This window comes from Sinocyclocheilus grahami, unplaced genomic scaffold (genome assembly GCF_001515645.1).
Source record: "Sinocyclocheilus grahami isolate Dianchi unplaced genomic scaffold, SAMN03320097.WGS_v1.1 scaffold58.1, whole genome shotgun sequence".
Taxonomy (NCBI): Eukaryota; Metazoa; Chordata; class Actinopteri; order Cypriniformes; family Cyprinidae; genus Sinocyclocheilus; species Sinocyclocheilus grahami.
Window position 1 is genome coordinate 409,085 of NW_015505237.1, and position 17,040 is coordinate 426,124.

The following is a 17,040-nucleotide window of genomic DNA, read 5'->3' on the forward strand; positions in this document are numbered from 1 at the left end:
CTTCAGACAAGATTCTGAAGAGCAAATCCAATGGACATCCTATGAGGAGAGGAGTTGTGAATGGCAGTGAAGCGGTGACAACATGTAGAATGTCTAGATGACATAATACACACATTTACACTATCCACTTGATTTTTACCGTAAGTCGCAGCCATTTGTAAATGTAATGTGTCTGGCTTCCAGTCTCATCTGCGTCCAGCTATATTTAGCTGTGCAAAACATCTCTTTTTGCTGCTTGATATTGCAAATTGGTGTGTCTTTCCATATTATTTTAATGTATCATCTTCATTATGAACACACTGGCTTGTAGTGCAAACAGTTTTACCGTTTACTGCACTTTGTTATTCTTCTCGTTATTTCCCTAAGGCAGCTAATGAACCGGAAATCTCGCACATTCACAGAAAACGGCTTACTTCCGCATTGAAGAATAAGGAATATCTTACATTTGGTATTTAAGATCATTTAAGCATGCATTAAAGGAATAGTGCAGCCAGAAATAATCATCATGTTAATAGTGAGACAGGCTGTTATGCTGTTGTGTTCTATGGAAGAAAGAAACACAGGTTTGGAACAACACGAGGATGACTAACAGAAGAGCCCTATTTTTGGGTGAACTATCCCTTTAAGACGTCAAAAATAGAAATATGTCAACAGCATTTCCTTCCTCAACATAACAAATCACGTTTACACATTTGCATTATGTTCAGAGTCGGACAAGTTTATGTTTTGGTATGTGACGACGAGTATGAGTGATTTTCCATAAACAGTGATATTCTACTACCGACAGATCCCGCCGCAGAGGTCCCTCGGGAATCCCTGCCGCCTGTCAATCATTCTCGCCGGGTCACACACAGACGCCTATGACCCTGCTTTGCCGGGATATTCTCATCACTGTTATTAATGTTATGAACATTGACCGGCCTACCTAAATAATAACTACTCAAAGACTCTCCTCTTCCCATCCGGGTGGGTCATTGTTTTAATCGCAGCAGCGCCCGTCGCTTGTGTTTGGAGGGAAACTGCAGGAGAAGGCGAGCGCGAGCGCGTGGAGGCGTGTGTGCCGCCAGCCAATCGGAACGCACACTGGCTGCGCGAGCGCACATGTTTACAGGCGACATTCCGCCGGTAGAGCCAGTGGCTCTAGAAAACCCGGATGGACTTTCCGGAATGGAGTCTTTGTCACACGAAACCGGATTTACGGCGATATGGGGTGAAAACTAGCTATTAGAACAGCACCCTCGACACTGGAGACGCTCATTTATATTATAATATGAATCAAATTTCTTGTGGTCCGCTCCTCGGTGATTTATCACATAAATGCCCGCTGTGTGTATTGTGAAAAATACATCGTGTTTATCGAGCCAAAACTGCCGCTCCGCGCCGTGTCTTACCACAACCCGTCAGCTATAAGGGAACGGCAAGCAAAACAAACAGGTCGACAGAAGAAATATATCGGTTTGCCGGTCGGTGCTTCGGTCAGACGGACAGAGAAGTTATCAAGCGTAGCTCATTTGCATGTTGTAACGGTTCACTGCTCGCGCCGCTGATACATGTGGATGCGGTCCAGATCTGTGGTAATGTTGTCGCATTATTCGCATGTTCGGCCCGTTATGACGGTCAGTCCGTTCGGGTTTTGTCAGCGTGACGTTTCTTGTTTTTAAAGCGACATTGCCGTGCAAAGAAGTAATTTTTATTTGCGCATTTCATTGCTATAAGGGATGTGAAACTAAAGTGGGGGCTAATGGTCCCGGAGCAGCTGCTCCATAACGGCAGCAAAACGGAGCTCTACAGAGGGTCATGCTCATAGAATATGGGGTTTTGGCAAGGCGCCTGGATTCCCAAACGAGTGCCATTCGGCTTGAGGGAATGCCACTTGTTGACTTGCATAGTAAGGAGGGGCTTCGCGTTAAGTGCGTTACAGTGTGTTACAGTGTGGCATTTCCAGACAAAGGCGGACTGGATTGTTTTCGTTCCCCTGTTGTTTCCACTGCTTAATATCAAAATTTGATTAACACACACGGGCTGTCTAACAGTTTAACTCTTTATGCACCAAGGCTTTGTTGCTGGTTTACATTTTATTCACATGAAATGGTTGATTATTTGGTCATAATAGATGCAAGCTTTAAACATTTTTGTTATGGTTTTACGAAGAGCGTCATAATTCCTTTTACAGTGGATATCTCAAACCTTAAAGTGCAGCATCTCAAGTGTGAACGTGCATTGTGTGATTGTTTGTTTTTTGTGAATATTCAAATATAAATAAATAATTTGTAGATAATAAATTTTGAGTGCTCATCTGTGTGCATCCTGCTCTCAAATCTAATTAATGCTGTCATTAGATTAGTCGAGATCTGTTTAACCCTAGAAGACCCAAACAGAAAAAAACCTGTGAAAAAATAATTTCACCTTTTAAATGTTGTTGTTGTAGGAGGCCTCCAATACAGTAATATGTGTTTTTACATTTTAGTCAGTTTTTAGTGAAATGTTGTAATATTGCAACGTTGGGCTCTCTGGGTAGCAGAATTTCAGTGATTTTACTCACTGTCTGAACAAATGTAGAGAACATCTAAAGGTTCTGACAGACATCACGATGTCCATATTTTTTTTAGAAATATCAATAGCATTTGTATTAAAACTATATTCACTGAATGTAATAAAAAAAAAATCGAGAATCGAATCGAATCGAGAGCTTGCGTATCGAAATCGAAATCGAATCGAATCGGGACATCTGAATCGATTCCCAGCACTAACGGACTCTATACTACGGAGCGGCAGTACCTACCACACATTTGACAAGATTCGATATTTGTCAGTGGTGCTCAGTATCTGCAAATCATTCGCCATTGTCCTATCAGTCATCTCTCCTTACTCTGTGTATGTGGTAAGTGAACTTTCATGTACTGTAATGTAACAGTCTACCGCTAGCAAGCGGCTAACCATGTACCTTTAGTGGCTCCTTAGAACGCGTTATTTGTTTCCTGTGCCTTTCTGCAAACAGATTCACGCTTCGGGCACACCCCCTAACCCCGCCCCCCGATGTCATCATTCATTGCGATGTTTCACTGTAGACATCGTCCCATGCCAATTTGGTAGACATCTCCCAACCCTAATATGTATACACACTAATAATCACACAATAATGATAAAATAAGTCTAATTTTTATGAAAAAAAAACATTTATTATAAAAAATATGTTTTTTGATGTTCATCAAAACCTGATGAATTGAATGAAAGCTTTAAACTATTCTAAATGACTTGACTTTAAAACTTTCTTCTCTTGTATCACAGTCCATCTCAAAGTCACTGTTCTCATTTTGGACAGCATCAGTGATATATCATACACATATGATGAGACGGTCTTTCTTGGCTGGTGGCATTCTGAAATGGAAAAAAACAATGATTATTTTCCAGGCTAAAATTATCAGTGCAAATTTATCCCAAACATACTTTTAAAGAATTCACACATTCCACAGAATTGACAATACTGTCTGATAGCTTATCATGCTAATAGTATACTCCCCACATTCCAGAATATTATCACCTGTCCTTCATGTAGCAAGCAGATATTTGGGCAAACAAGCAAAGGGCCAGTTAAGTACATTTTAAGATACAGATAGTTTAAAATATTGTTACACAAATACTTTCAAATTATTGAAGAAATAATTTATTCTTTAACTTGAACTTATCACTTAATAATCATAAAATCTTGATTGAATCTCAAAATGGTAACAAAAAAAAGACATTTAAAACTTGTGAATGATCAAAAACAGTATGTTTCTATTAGTATTTTTTTTTACATGGAACAGATGAGAAGTACAATTCATCCATGTAATGTGCAAGGTGCACAGGCAAATTTTTACCCCTTTAACCCAACGTTGCAAAATTACAACACTGACATAACAAGCTCAAAATCTAAAATGATCAATGCATTCAACAATACCTTAATATCTACATGATCTACACATATTAATAATCACAGAAAAAAATATTTTAGGCATTTTACTTACTTGAATGTAGATTTATCCAGGTTGGTTCGCAGGTTGTGTGAGTTTATGGCCAGGTAAATAGGCCTATTTTTAAAATATAGCATCCAATAGCATTGCAAGGCTGAAGAATAGGACCCATTAGTTGTGTAAATGTGGTCTTAGAGAAAAGAAAAAAAACATGAGCTGCTTTATTTTAGTCAAGCTAAAACTGATGTTGAAATATTACAACAGTGGGCCTTACAGGGTTAAATTGATTAAAATCCTCTAACTCTTTAGCAAAAATAAGATCTCATTTGAATAGTTTGACTGGCACATGAATTGTAACCCATATTTGATCAGTTTGGAGCTCTAGATGAGGTGAGAAAGCTGTGGTCGTTAAAAAAACAAGCACACAAAGCAAGGGTGTGTGTTTTTTTTATCTTCAGAGAGAAAGACTTAATAGTGTGTGAAATTTAAATTTGAACTTGTCAACTGTGCAGTTTTGATTTGACGCTTGAAAGTCTTGCACAACATGATACCACTTTAACAAATCTGTTCATCTCATGAAAATACGCCAAAGCCTGGCATTCATCTTGTTCATGAAATAGCATTATTCCTGCCCTATGGGAGGTTTAAAGAAAGAGTTAACCCCAAAAAAAGAAAATTCTGTCAGCATTCACTCTTTTAGTCTGTTTTTCAATGAAGCACCATTAGTAAAATTCTGCCTGATACAGATACTAAGCTGATGAATGGCAGATATTACATTTCTACAGTATTGTCTAAAATTAAAAAAAGGAACACCGACTAAAATCATAAATTTTAAACGCTTGAAGTGAATTTAGACATCACAACATTATAATGGATATTTATTTTGAGATTTGCTAGACATTTTACAGTGTTATTAAATGTTTAGCATTTTTAAATGTAAACTTTTAAGTGAGTGTTAGATAACACCAACATGAAAACTAAGGAAAATTATATTCATAATTACATATCCAATTTTATAATCAATAATATGAATATCTAGTAAATATATATTATAAAATCTCTAATATTGGCTGATGATAACCTATTGTGCGTCCCTAGTTTTTCATCCAGAGCTTATTGTTTGGCTGCAGAGGTTTTGGAATATCATGCATAAGTTATATAGACCATGTTTGTGATACATTTTATGGGGCTTTCATATCCTTCTTTTTAAAGCTTAAAAGCTTAATCCTAATTTATTGTTATTGTATGGAAAAGAGCAGCTAGTACATTCTCCAAAATTTCTCCTTTTGCGTCCACAGAAGAAAGAAAGTCATACAGGTTTGGAACAACATGAGCGTGAGTAAATAATGACAGTTGGCACATAAATAAAAAGATACTCTATTAAAATACCACACTTCACTACTAGTAAGGTAAAATTCCGTTTTGTATGTTGTTTTATTTACCTTTTTTAGCCCTTATTAGCAGAGTTTCTTGGACCGGTATTGAGGCAGGTATCCAGGTAGCCATCCATTTCATTTTTTACTTCAGTTAACTTTGACTCCTCAGTCAAACTAATCGCGTTACGGTAAGATAATGATCTGGATTGCACGCCGCTCACTGTTGCGGAGATCACGCTCTCCGTTGGTGCATACAGTGATGTACGTCGTCTTGGCCCCTGTTTGCCCTCTCTGTAGCATGCGGTTTAGTGTACCGCAGCTTTAGTCACAGTGCAATAGAAAAGTCTACGGCTGCTGTGCAGATGAGACGTGCAAGAGGAAAAGCTGCTCGTCTCTGCATTAGTGTGGTCACGGATGGTGGCTTATTGTGCTAAGGGGGAAATGGCAGAGCGAGGGGGATTTATTTTTCTTTTGTCAGCAGCGCAGAGATCTTATATACAAACGAGCCTGCAGATGAGCGAATAGGATTTCTCCATCCAAAGCATTTTTCAGGTGTTTGAATTGACCGGTGCATTAATTACCAGCAGCTTAATTACAGCCTAATGCTCCGTGATTGCAAGCAAACAAGCCTCGCGGCAGGGGTCTATATACCATTAAAGGCCCCCGTAGGTGTAAATAGGGTTTCATTGACGGGAGCCAATGGAAAGACTATTAACACAGTTAAGACTGAAGAAACTCAAATGTGTTTTTCTCTGCAGAGCACCTGTAATGGTGGCCAGCGGGACGGGCCCACGCAGGGCCAGAATGGGGGCGTGCAGAGAGGAGAGGCGCCCTCCCTCAGCCCGGAGAGCACAGAGGAGCCAAGGGTGTTGGAGCACAAACGAACGGGCCGGGCGCTAGAGCCAGAGAAAGATCACACCCGCTCTGTTTCTCTGCTGGAACAAAAACGCAAGGTGGTCTCTTCCAGCATCGACGTACCACAAGCCAGGTAAGACTACGGGATGAGCGCCCCCTACAGGTACAGATGAGAACTGAAGGAATGATGTGTTATTGTTTACTTCATTTTTCATTTTCATGTTGTAAATAAGAACTAGACTGTAGTGCTGGTGAGATGTTGGTTTTCACATTATTTATCAGTTTTTTTCCCCTATAAAGTTGCATACATGGCTTTTTTCATAAATGGATGGATTCAGTCTTATTTAATTATAGAATATTTTTGAGCAAAAGTGATGTTTGGACAAAAAGTGATTTTTTTTCTTTTTCAGAATCTACTGAAATATTTTCCCTCAATATGCATATTAAAAGTACAAAAATATGGAAGTAATTTGTTAATAGCATATTGTAGTATAGTCTCAGCCTCAGATGTCATGCCCACAGACCGATGGCTGAATGTCTGATGAATATGGCACACTTAGCTCGAAACACTTCAGGAGTTTCGAAGTCGTCATCAGATTGGTTAGATTATACAGGATTGTGTTGCGTTCTTTAACTTTCCGCCTGGAAAAAAAAATGCTGTGGCGCCCGAAACGTGATTGGTTGCTTTAAATGTCAGTCATATGGCAGCCAAGGTTCCCAGACCTTCTGCCGTCAGTCTGAAGGTCTGGCAACGCGAGACAAATTGTAATATATATATACCACTGTTTAAAAGTTTGGGATCAATAAGATTTTAATGTTTTTGAAAGAAGTTTCTTATGCTCACCAAGGCTGCATTTATTTGATCAAAAATACTATTATAATGTGGAATATTATTTTTTTTAAGTTTTAATATATTTTAAAATGTAATTCATTTCTGTGATGGCCAAGCTGAATTTTTAGCATTAATAGTCCTTTAATTGTATGATTTACTGTTATATATTCATTACATAATGCGCTCTAAGTGAAATGAGGACCACCAGTATATTGATACAAGCTTGTTTGTGGTTTGTGAATCCTGTGGTCTAAACGCTTTACAGCATTTGCACTTTTTTTCTGACACCTCTAGCATGCAGCAAGCTGTAGAACTACAAAAACATTGTGACAGCTGTATTCCTTTGTTTGTCACAAGTAATTTGAGGCAAGTTTTAACACACACAAAAACAGTCTTTTTAGTGTGACTTTTTAATTGTTAGATCCTAAAAATCAATTGGCAATTCAATTGACATGAAGCATCTGCTGTGTCTGATAGCTCTATTACTACACTGAGGCCTGATATCGACTCAATATTTATTTGTTGACGAATTATTGATCTCTTAGCTCAATTTGTATTCTATTCGTCCATTCAGGAAAAAAAATGTCTCACTGAGCAATTAATTAATTTTATGCCTGAGAAAGATGAAAGATGATTTCTGTCTGCGTTAATTGGGCTTGCATGTTTGATTTGCTATAGGTTGACTACCGATGTCCCTAGGTGTTGTATTGATCACCTTAGTGGTGCTCCATTTATGAAGCTCATTATTTTGAATGCTTATAGAAAATGGCGATTAATCCTCCATGTACAACAAATGATGTTTGTCTTGCTACCACTACATCTTGAGAGATTGCACTGCTGGTTGTGCTATGGTGCTATACAATTAGTTTTCTGAACATATTATTAATATTAACATGACATAAAATAACATCAACTTCCAAGTTATATATAAAAAGAAACATTTCATATTCGTTGATCATGTCACACTAAAGACTAGTCCAGGGGTGCCCAAGCCTGTTCCTGGAGATCTACCTTCTTGCAGAGTTCAGTTCCAACCCTGATCAAACACACCTGTCTGTAATTATCAAGTGCTCCTTCAGATCCTAATTAGTTGGTTCAGTTGTGTTTGATCAGGGTTGGAGCTGAACTCTGCTGGAAGTGTATCTCCAGGAACAGGCTTGGGCACCCCTGGACTAGAGTAAGCACTGCTGAAAATTCAGCTTTGCATCACAGGAATAGATTACACTTTAAAATATATTACCATGCACGTTATTTAAAATTTAATAATACTTCATAGTATTATTGTTTTTACTGTATTTTTGATCAAATAAATACAGCCTAAGAGATTCAAAAACATTTTCAAAAAATCTTACCAACCCCAAACTTTTCAATGGTATCATGAACCTCTAGGCAGAGCAATTCATGATGATCATATCCTGGCTAAAATCGAACCAATTTTTAGATTTGTGTGCTTGAGTTGATTCAATCTCACAGTGCGTGTAACCATGTTTGCTCGTATATTTTCTTTTCTGTGTTTCTTCTGGACAACTCAAACCTCAAAACATGTATACGTTGAGCTCTGAGGTCTATTAGTCACGATTTTGGACAAGAAGCAGCCACAAGTTTAAATATCTCAAAATAATTATGGTGCTTTTCTGTTGGCAGGGCCGGTCAGTTTAGACAAACACAGACAAAGTTCTGGATAGTGTGCTTTGGTTTCTTTCGCATTTCTCAGCTCCGGGATAGTTGATCAATCCCTTGTGCCAAACTAGCCTGAGGATTAGCTTCACTGTTAATGTGTAAAGGGTTTCCAACATGTCAAAATCAATATATAGAGCCTTGTGACGAATGATTTTTATAAAGCACCAGAGAAGACCATTAGATTCTATAGGCGAAGAGTCTATTGTATGAAATCACATGAGGGCCATGCACTTAAGTAGATGAACACAGAGAGGACACTTAGACCAAAAAAAGGTTATATATAGGTTTAACTACCTTGTGTTTAAATTCAGGAGTGGGCATGGGCGTCAATACTCTGAAATTGTGATTGATTGTCACTGGTCTACCTAAATGGGAAATGGTGACACATAAGGAAGAGAATTGAACAATTAAGACTAAACTGTTGTGAGGAAGGTGGTCCAGATACTTGATTGTGATTGGAGACCAGGTCGCACGCTCTTAAAGTTGTGATTGCAAACAGCAGTGACCTAGATGCAGTGACACTTTAATATCATAGGACTGGAGCTTGTAAGTAGCCACTTGGTTTGTGTTCAATCAGTGTACAATAGAGAGTGTGCTGGGGTTTGTTTGGTGACCTGTAGGTCTAGGGGGGGTGAAGGGGGCCACACGTTTCCTATCTCGCGTCAGCTGTTTCAGTGTTCAGTGTTATTGGATACTGAATAGCTTAGTTCATCATATTTGTTTACAGAGTTCCACCACAAGCATTCTGTGTCTTGTATATTAGTTGACCCAATGTGATTACTGACCTTTCTTTCCCCCGCCAGCTTTGCTGAAAGAGAGGTTTATTAAAAGATTGAGAAATGCTGTATGTGGAAACCATTTTGGTTCCTCTTTCTATTAGTGTACAACATAAATCTACAGCAGCTTTATATTTTTTCTATGGCAGGAAATAACCTATTTGAACAAGAACAGTCTGACTTTTAATGTTGCAGGCCTCCACCAGACTAATTGTGAGCAGGAAATCAATAATGGTGTGTGTGTGTGTGTGTGTGTGTGTAGAATTGTGTAAAAGCAACATTAGTTGCTTTAAGAGAATAGTTCAGCCAAAAAAAAAAAAAAGAGAATATGGACAATATTTACTCACCTTTAAAAAGATGAACCAAATTTGTTTATTTTCTATCTTCTATGGAGCAGAAATCTTTGAAGAATGTGCTTCCCACTCTTTTCCATTAGTCATGCACCAAAATGAAATTTTTTGGACACGCTGGGCTGGAAAACAACACAAAAACAACAAAATAATTATTTTAAATTAGACCTTTCTACACGTTTCTTACACAAACGCAATGATTCACTTCAGAAGGCCTTTATTAACCACCCAGAGCTGTGTGGAGCACTTTATATGATGGCTGGATGCACTTTTTGGGCTTCAAAATCTCGAGCACCATTCACTGCCATTATAAAGCTTGGAAGAGCCAGGACATGTTTTAATATAACTCTGATTGTATTCGTCTGAAAGAAGAAAGTCATATACTCCTAGGATGGCTTGAGGGTGTGTAAATCATGGGGTAATTTTCATTTTTGGGTGAACTATCCATTTAAGTGTGTTATCAAGGTTACATGTTTGAGCATTTAAAATAAGAGATTTGTAATCATGAATCATTGTTTATGGGTCCTAAAATAAAGCTTATATTCACCTGTGGGAGACTGCAGCAGAGACAGTGGTCAGGAAACCACATTGGAGGATTCTCCAAATAAACCTACTGCTCCGAGAGCTCAATCAAAATAAGCTTTTGCATTACTGTGGTATAGCTATGGAAATGAATGCAACCAAACTACTAGTTTTTTTATAACCTCTCATACAGCCCCCCCCCTCGTTGATCCAGTGTCGGGATGTGCTGTGTCAAAGTGGAGGGTGCATAAACTGGGGAGGGGGCTGATCTGGTCGAACAGTATGCTTTCTCAGTAGAGCAGCTTTACTGGCTGCCAAAGAAAACAAGTTCCCTCAGAAAGCGGATGGTGGCTGGGCTGCATCTTTAGAGAGCATGTGATTACCATCTGAAAAGCGCCACTCTTTGCAAAAGCTGGAGTTCTGCGATGCTGGATTTTTTCCAGCACTCTCACAGCAAACAACACAGCGCCTGGTGTTGGTCCTGGGTGTCTTATCAAACTGGACACAGCGTGTTGTTTTCTTTTTTCAGACTTCCATGAACGTCACGATGATTGAAACAGTAGTTCCATTCCTATCTGATTGGCTCGACATGCAGTAAGCTACAAAATACAAGCCTGAATGTGTGCCATCCTACAAGAATGAAAGCATCCACTGTGTTAAAATGGGATGTGGTTGTTTTAGTAGTCAGTGAATGAAGGGTATAAACTCGCTGTTCCCAGAAGCATGCAATAAAAATAGAATGACATAACATGTAGACAGATTCATCAGCAGTACAAGTGCAAAGTTTAATGAAATGACAAATAAAGTTTTAACCCTATAAAGCCTACTAATTCATATTTGATACACACATTTCTAAGGCCTCTAAATTATCAACATGATCAAAACTTTGAAAAACCTGTTGTACATGATCTACTACATGCCTTTTGTCATCTGAGTGATATTTCATACTGTTTTTAGCAAGTAAAAGACCTTTTAGTAAAATTGTAAAAACATCCCTCTTCGGGCCGTGGTTTATGTGTCATTTTGCTGTGAAAACTTTAAAGACTTTAATAAAGTAAATTTAAGAATAACTTCAAAGATGAACACTTACTGGACTGAAGAAATTTAGGTTTACTTGATTATCCATACATCAATTTTTTTGTTAGAAAATTCATGTTAAAATTCTTAAAATATGATCAGGAATGTTGATTTGTTCATCTCTCAATCATCATTGTATTGCAGTGTATTATATGCTTTGCCCCCACCATATAAACTACAGAGCTTTGATCATAAAATAAACATTTAAATATCAAATTGTTAGGAGACATATAGGGATAACTTATATTATATGCATTTTATGTAAGTAGTCCATTATACTGTTATAAATACTGTTATAAATATTGATTTACATTACAAGCAGTCAGAATTTAATCTTACTTTTTTACCATATAAATATCAGCATCTGGACCAAAGGGCATATTTTTGCTTAGGACTTTGCTTTTGAGCTCCATATTTTCCTATATGCGTTAAAACTAATGAACAAAAACATGCAAACCTTTTTTAATTTGTATATAGCAAGGTTCAATAAACTATTTCATAAAAATAAAAAAAAACGGGGTTAAACATTTTTGGGGGAATTGTTCAGTTTTGAAGTACTTAATTTCATTGTTTTAGATATATTAATAAAGCAGCAACACACAAAATAAGGTAAACATGTTAATAGATGATAGATGCAGTTTTCATTGCACAGTTTTCTATCTTGCAAGTTAGATCCATGGTTGTGGATGATGCAATCAATTTTTGTAACAGTTTGCATAATTTACATATAAAAGGCTGTTTATTATGCTCAAAAGCTGATTGTGCTCAAAAAATGACAATGACTACCCTCTTCAGATGCACCTAGTTAATAAACTCAGTAGCAGGTGGTCAGTGACTAGCACAGTTTTTTCAGCTCAAAATCCTTTGTGAATATAGTGCAACAATTTCACCCTTAGTCGCTCAAGCCACTAAAGCTACATTATTATTTTGTTTAAAAATGAAAGAATTAGGTCTAATGTAATGGCAAAATACATGCAAAAATATGGTTTTATAGCCCAAACAATAAAATCAGTCATCTGGAAATTGTGTTCAAAAAGGCCATCCGTGAATAGTTTCTCTTTCATTGCTAAGCAATAATAGCCTTTTCCATTAGAAGCTTTAAATCACTGGCCGCTTGCATGTCAAGGCTTTGGAAATTGGACCACCTGTGATGGTTTGGAATGAAATGTGCTGGAATTTGTATGCAAATTAGTGGTTTAATTAAAAATCCCTGAATATCAGTGAGGGGGAGTGGCCAAGAGTGGATTATGTCTTTCAAAGCAATAATACAGGCTGTTGTTGGGTTGTCCTCACAAGATGATTGAAGTTACCAACGAGAAGAGCTCTAATGTTTGCCGCAGCTCGATACCAAACACACCAGATCAGAAATGGCTTCCCATTAACATCCAACCTTCCTGAAGATGCCTGTCTGAAGAGAGTCATTTGTTTAAAGGATCAAAGCGTGATTCCATCAGCCTTTCTAGTTACGATAATTTGTGCAATACGCTGCATTCAGTTATGACAATCCCTGATGTGTTGCCAGCCCGTCAATTTTAAAGCTGTCAAAACAAGTCTATTTACATTTATTAATGTTGTAAATAATGAAGTATCGCCTCGTTTTATGAGTTTATCACTTCTATACTGCAGTCATGGGAGTAGAAACAAATGTTCAGGCTGTGTTACTCTGACAGTCATGTTACTGTAAATCACAATGTAAATCAGCCAGCGGTGCAGGGACTACTTCAAATGTAATTGTAGCATAGCTTCTCATTGCGTGCCTCCAATTTGCAGGTGTGTTAAGAGTGCATTTTCAGCAGTATGATCAAGAAAAAATATCACATCAATACGGAGATCATATGCAGTGCTTCTGTGCTTGAATCATTGTTGGAGACTCTGGAATGGGTTGTCTCATTATTTTAAGAGGCTGCAACGCAGATGAGCGTGAAAGGATGAATTGATCGCATGTGTGAATTGATATGTTACGTGCTGTAGAGGCAATAATCATAATGACTTTAACATCATGGTTTTGACTTTTCCTTTTTTTCTTTTGAACATGGACTGTAATTCAGTGTTCACAAACAGAGATTCTGAAAATATAAAAATTAAATTCAAAATATTAGTAAATAATATAACAGTATATAAATATTACTTAACACTAGAGTTATTTTTTTATATTGCGGCTTTACTTTGGTCTCTAAGATTTGATTTTAAACTACCCAGATATGGTGTTTATTGGAGATTCATAAACAGGGATTCACAATGACATTACAGAGGGGTTTGTGAGATTTTAAAAGAAATGCCAAAAATTAGCAATACATTTGTTATTAGTTAGTTAACAACAAAAAAAATACAAAACTTTAATGTATTAGTAAATGTTGACTTTACAAGTTGACCTTAACATTTAGCTAATAATTGTTTTCATTGTTAGCATTTTTGCATTGTTGATTGTTAACAAATGAATCCTTTATTGTGAAGTATTTCTGAAGATTTAAATAAAACAACTTTTTAATTATAATTATATTATGTATTTTTTTAAATTTCCACATTTTTAAAAGACTGACAAGAATAGTCTTTTTTTTTAGATATTTGCCAGTCAGATAAAATATTATATCATTCTTACTGAATAAAACATTACATTGAAGTAACTATAATTATGAATTATTTTAACTGTTTGAAACCTTGATAAAATGTATTGTAATTAAAAAATATTTTTAAGCCTATTACATTGTATTAAGAAAATACATAACAATGGAAATATTTTACTCTGTGAAAATACTAATTTGCTTGTAAATAATTTAAGCCATATGAGTTAATCTGACAAAAAGAGTTGGTTAAAGTCTGGATATAAATGTCTCTGTTGCTCTGTTTGGTAAGGTAATTGTAGTCTAGTCTTTATGCGTCTCCTCTTATGGCTGCTGAAAGGAACTAATTCAGTTTGAGTTGTGGTTTGGGGCAAAGATTCTCTGGCAGGGGGCATCATGATGTTGAGTTACTCAAGTGTGTCCTATTAAAATAAACCTGCGTAACATATTATGCATTTCTAATTATACCTATCAGTTTTGACAGTGTAGTTGGTAACATAAATTATTGATTTCTGTCGAGCTGAAAGACTTTATTAATTAAAATGGAGATGTACTAATTAAGCTCTCTGCATGGGGGTGTCATAATTGTCTCACCAATTGTGTCATAGTTGAGGGAGATGAGAATAGGGAGACTCTAGGGTACAGATGTGACCGTGACGATGGCAAAGAGTAATAGAACAGAGCAGACAGACAGATTATTTTTTCCACTGTTAAAATACAATACTTTCTCCTATCCAAGTTGAATGTGCAGACAGTAAGCCATTCTTAGGTTGACTTCCTGGAAGAGCATAAACAATGTGGCTCTGTGGCGATTTCAAAACATTGCTCTGTTTTTAAGGTTTGACTTTTCAATTTTAGCGCAACTAATGGCATGAGTTTGAGGCGGTACTTCCTGTTTTACTAAACGATGTGTGACAGGGCCATGATGACACAGCGTAGGGTTCACTTAAATTTACCCTAAGAAATTGGCTAAAATGTATTGATATAACAATGACTTAAACTATTAAAATATATATTTTAGGTAATTGAAATAAAGCAGAATTAAAATAAAATATAATTATTAGATGGAAAATAAAAATTAGAACTAAAATTACTAATTAAAATATTGAAATAAAGGCTAATTCAAAATATTAATAATATATAAATAATACTAAAATAACAACTAGAGTTGTTTTTAATACTGAAAATTAAATTTGGCCTCTAAGATTTGATTTTTAAAACTATACCCAGAGATATATATGGTGTTTATTGGACTATTCTCAAAGTCTTATATATACTGTATATGATTAATGTGATTACAAAGGTTGTTTGCAAAATGTATACCCCTCTCCCACAGGTTCAGGGCTTATAAAGCCAATATTATGAGCGTAAACCAAAACAACACTGTATGGATTGGATGTTATGACTGTGATTTTGATTTATTCCTGCATGCTGTGATACTGTTTCCTAATTCCCATCCTTACATAACACATTTTCATATGGAAGGTCTTTAGTGACCACAGACATCAGAGTGGGCAAAGACTAACCACTTTAAAGTCGTCAAGTCACCTTTATTTATATAGCGCTTTTAACAATACAGATTGTGTCAAAGCAACTGAACAGCATTAATTAGGAAAATAGTGTGTCAATAATGCAAAATGACAATAGTAAACACTCGTTTTTCAGTTAAAGACAGTTCATCATTGAATTCAGTGATGTCATCATCCAGCTCAGTTCAGTTTAAATAGTATCTTTGCAATCATTTGCAATCAAGTCAGCGATATCGCTGGAAATGAAGTGTCCCCAACTAAGCAAGCCAGAGGCGACAGCGGCAAGGAACCAAAACTCCATCGGTGACAGAATGGAGAAAAAACCTTGGGAGAAACCAGGCTCAGTCGGGGGGCCAGTTCTCCTCTGACCAGACAAAACCAGCAGTTCAATTCCAGGCTATCTGGTTCCTGTGGTCTTGTAGTCTGAGACAAGGTCTTTACAGGGGATCTGTATCTGGGGCTCATCTAGTTGTCCTGGTCTCCGCTGTCTTTCAGTGTTGTGGAGGTCCTTTCTAGGTGCTGAACCACCATCTGGTCTGAATACGTACTGGATCTGGGTGACTGCAGTGACCATCTGATCTGGATACAGACTGGATCTGGTGGCTACGGTGAGCTCGGAATAAGAGAGAAACCGACTAATATTAGCGTAGATGCCATTCTTCTAACGATGTAGCAAGTACATCGGGTGTTATGAGGGGGCTAAAGGGCTCGGCTGCTGCTCAAGTTGAGGTTAGCTCATACTATTCTTGGTCTCTTGCTGATCTTTCAACAATGCGGTGCACTAGAGAGGGAATGTTCCAGATGTTTAAAGAATGTCTGCTGAAACACCATATGTATTGGATGTTGCAGAGCCAGAGGTTATATTGCCCAAGGGATGGAGTATCATTGTTATTGCCAGCTCTTAGATTAATCATTCAGACTCAGGAGCTTCATAACATGCCTGTTGCACAGTAGCACAGCAACTTTCCATGTGCACTAGTTAATATGAACTTTTTTCCCGATCAACATTTTGAAAAATCATTTATAAAATTGTGTTATGACTTCCAAGAGCAACTGCAGTCAGTTTTTGTAGGAATGTCTCGGATGGTCAGTTAGTGAGGTTATCTACATATTTTTAAGCTAAAAAGTGAATAAATTTAGAACTCCCGAGAGGTGCTTTACCATACTAACTATAACTGTTGACTGTCAGCTTGTTAAAACCCTCTCGGAGAAGCATCTCTAAATTCATCTCCCCCACCGCCTCCACACTCATCACAGCAGCACTTTTTAACAAATTATTCAGCTTCAACAATACATTTCAAGACAATTACTGTCAAATTCTTCCTGTTATTATGCATAATTCGAAGCTCATAATTTGTAGACTACTATACTGTAGTTCTCACTTTTTGCTTTTTATCCACTGCTGCTCTTGATGTGATTGTTTTCAAATATGGATGACAGAGTTGATACCAATATCAATACTAATTTTATACCACACCAAAAAAAAAAAAAAAAGCCATTAAATCAATAAATGAACACGTCTAAAATTT

At 37.0% G+C, this 17,040-nt stretch overlaps 1 protein-coding gene and 1 long non-coding RNA gene across 2 annotated transcripts in view; both read left to right on the top strand.

Annotated features, from left to right (window-relative positions):
• Positions 1-6,054: 6,054 nt before the first annotated feature.
• The window catches only part of LOC107584255 (zinc finger protein 704-like), a 42,345-nt gene continuing 31,359 nt past the window's right edge, over positions 6,055-17,040 (top strand). The window contains exon 1 of the mRNA XM_016270788.1: positions 6,055-6,317. Coding sequence (XP_016126274.1) covers positions 6,070-6,317 — 248 coding nt within the window. The 5' untranslated portion in view covers positions 6,055-6,069. The remainder of the gene's footprint in view (positions 6,318-17,040) is intronic.
• The window catches only part of LOC107584257 (uncharacterized), a 16,958-nt gene continuing 8,054 nt past the window's right edge, over positions 8,137-17,040 (top strand). Inside the window, exon 1 of the long non-coding RNA XR_001609119.1 lies at positions 8,137-8,193. This is a non-coding gene — a long non-coding RNA (uncharacterized lncRNA). The remainder of the gene's footprint in view (positions 8,194-17,040) is intronic.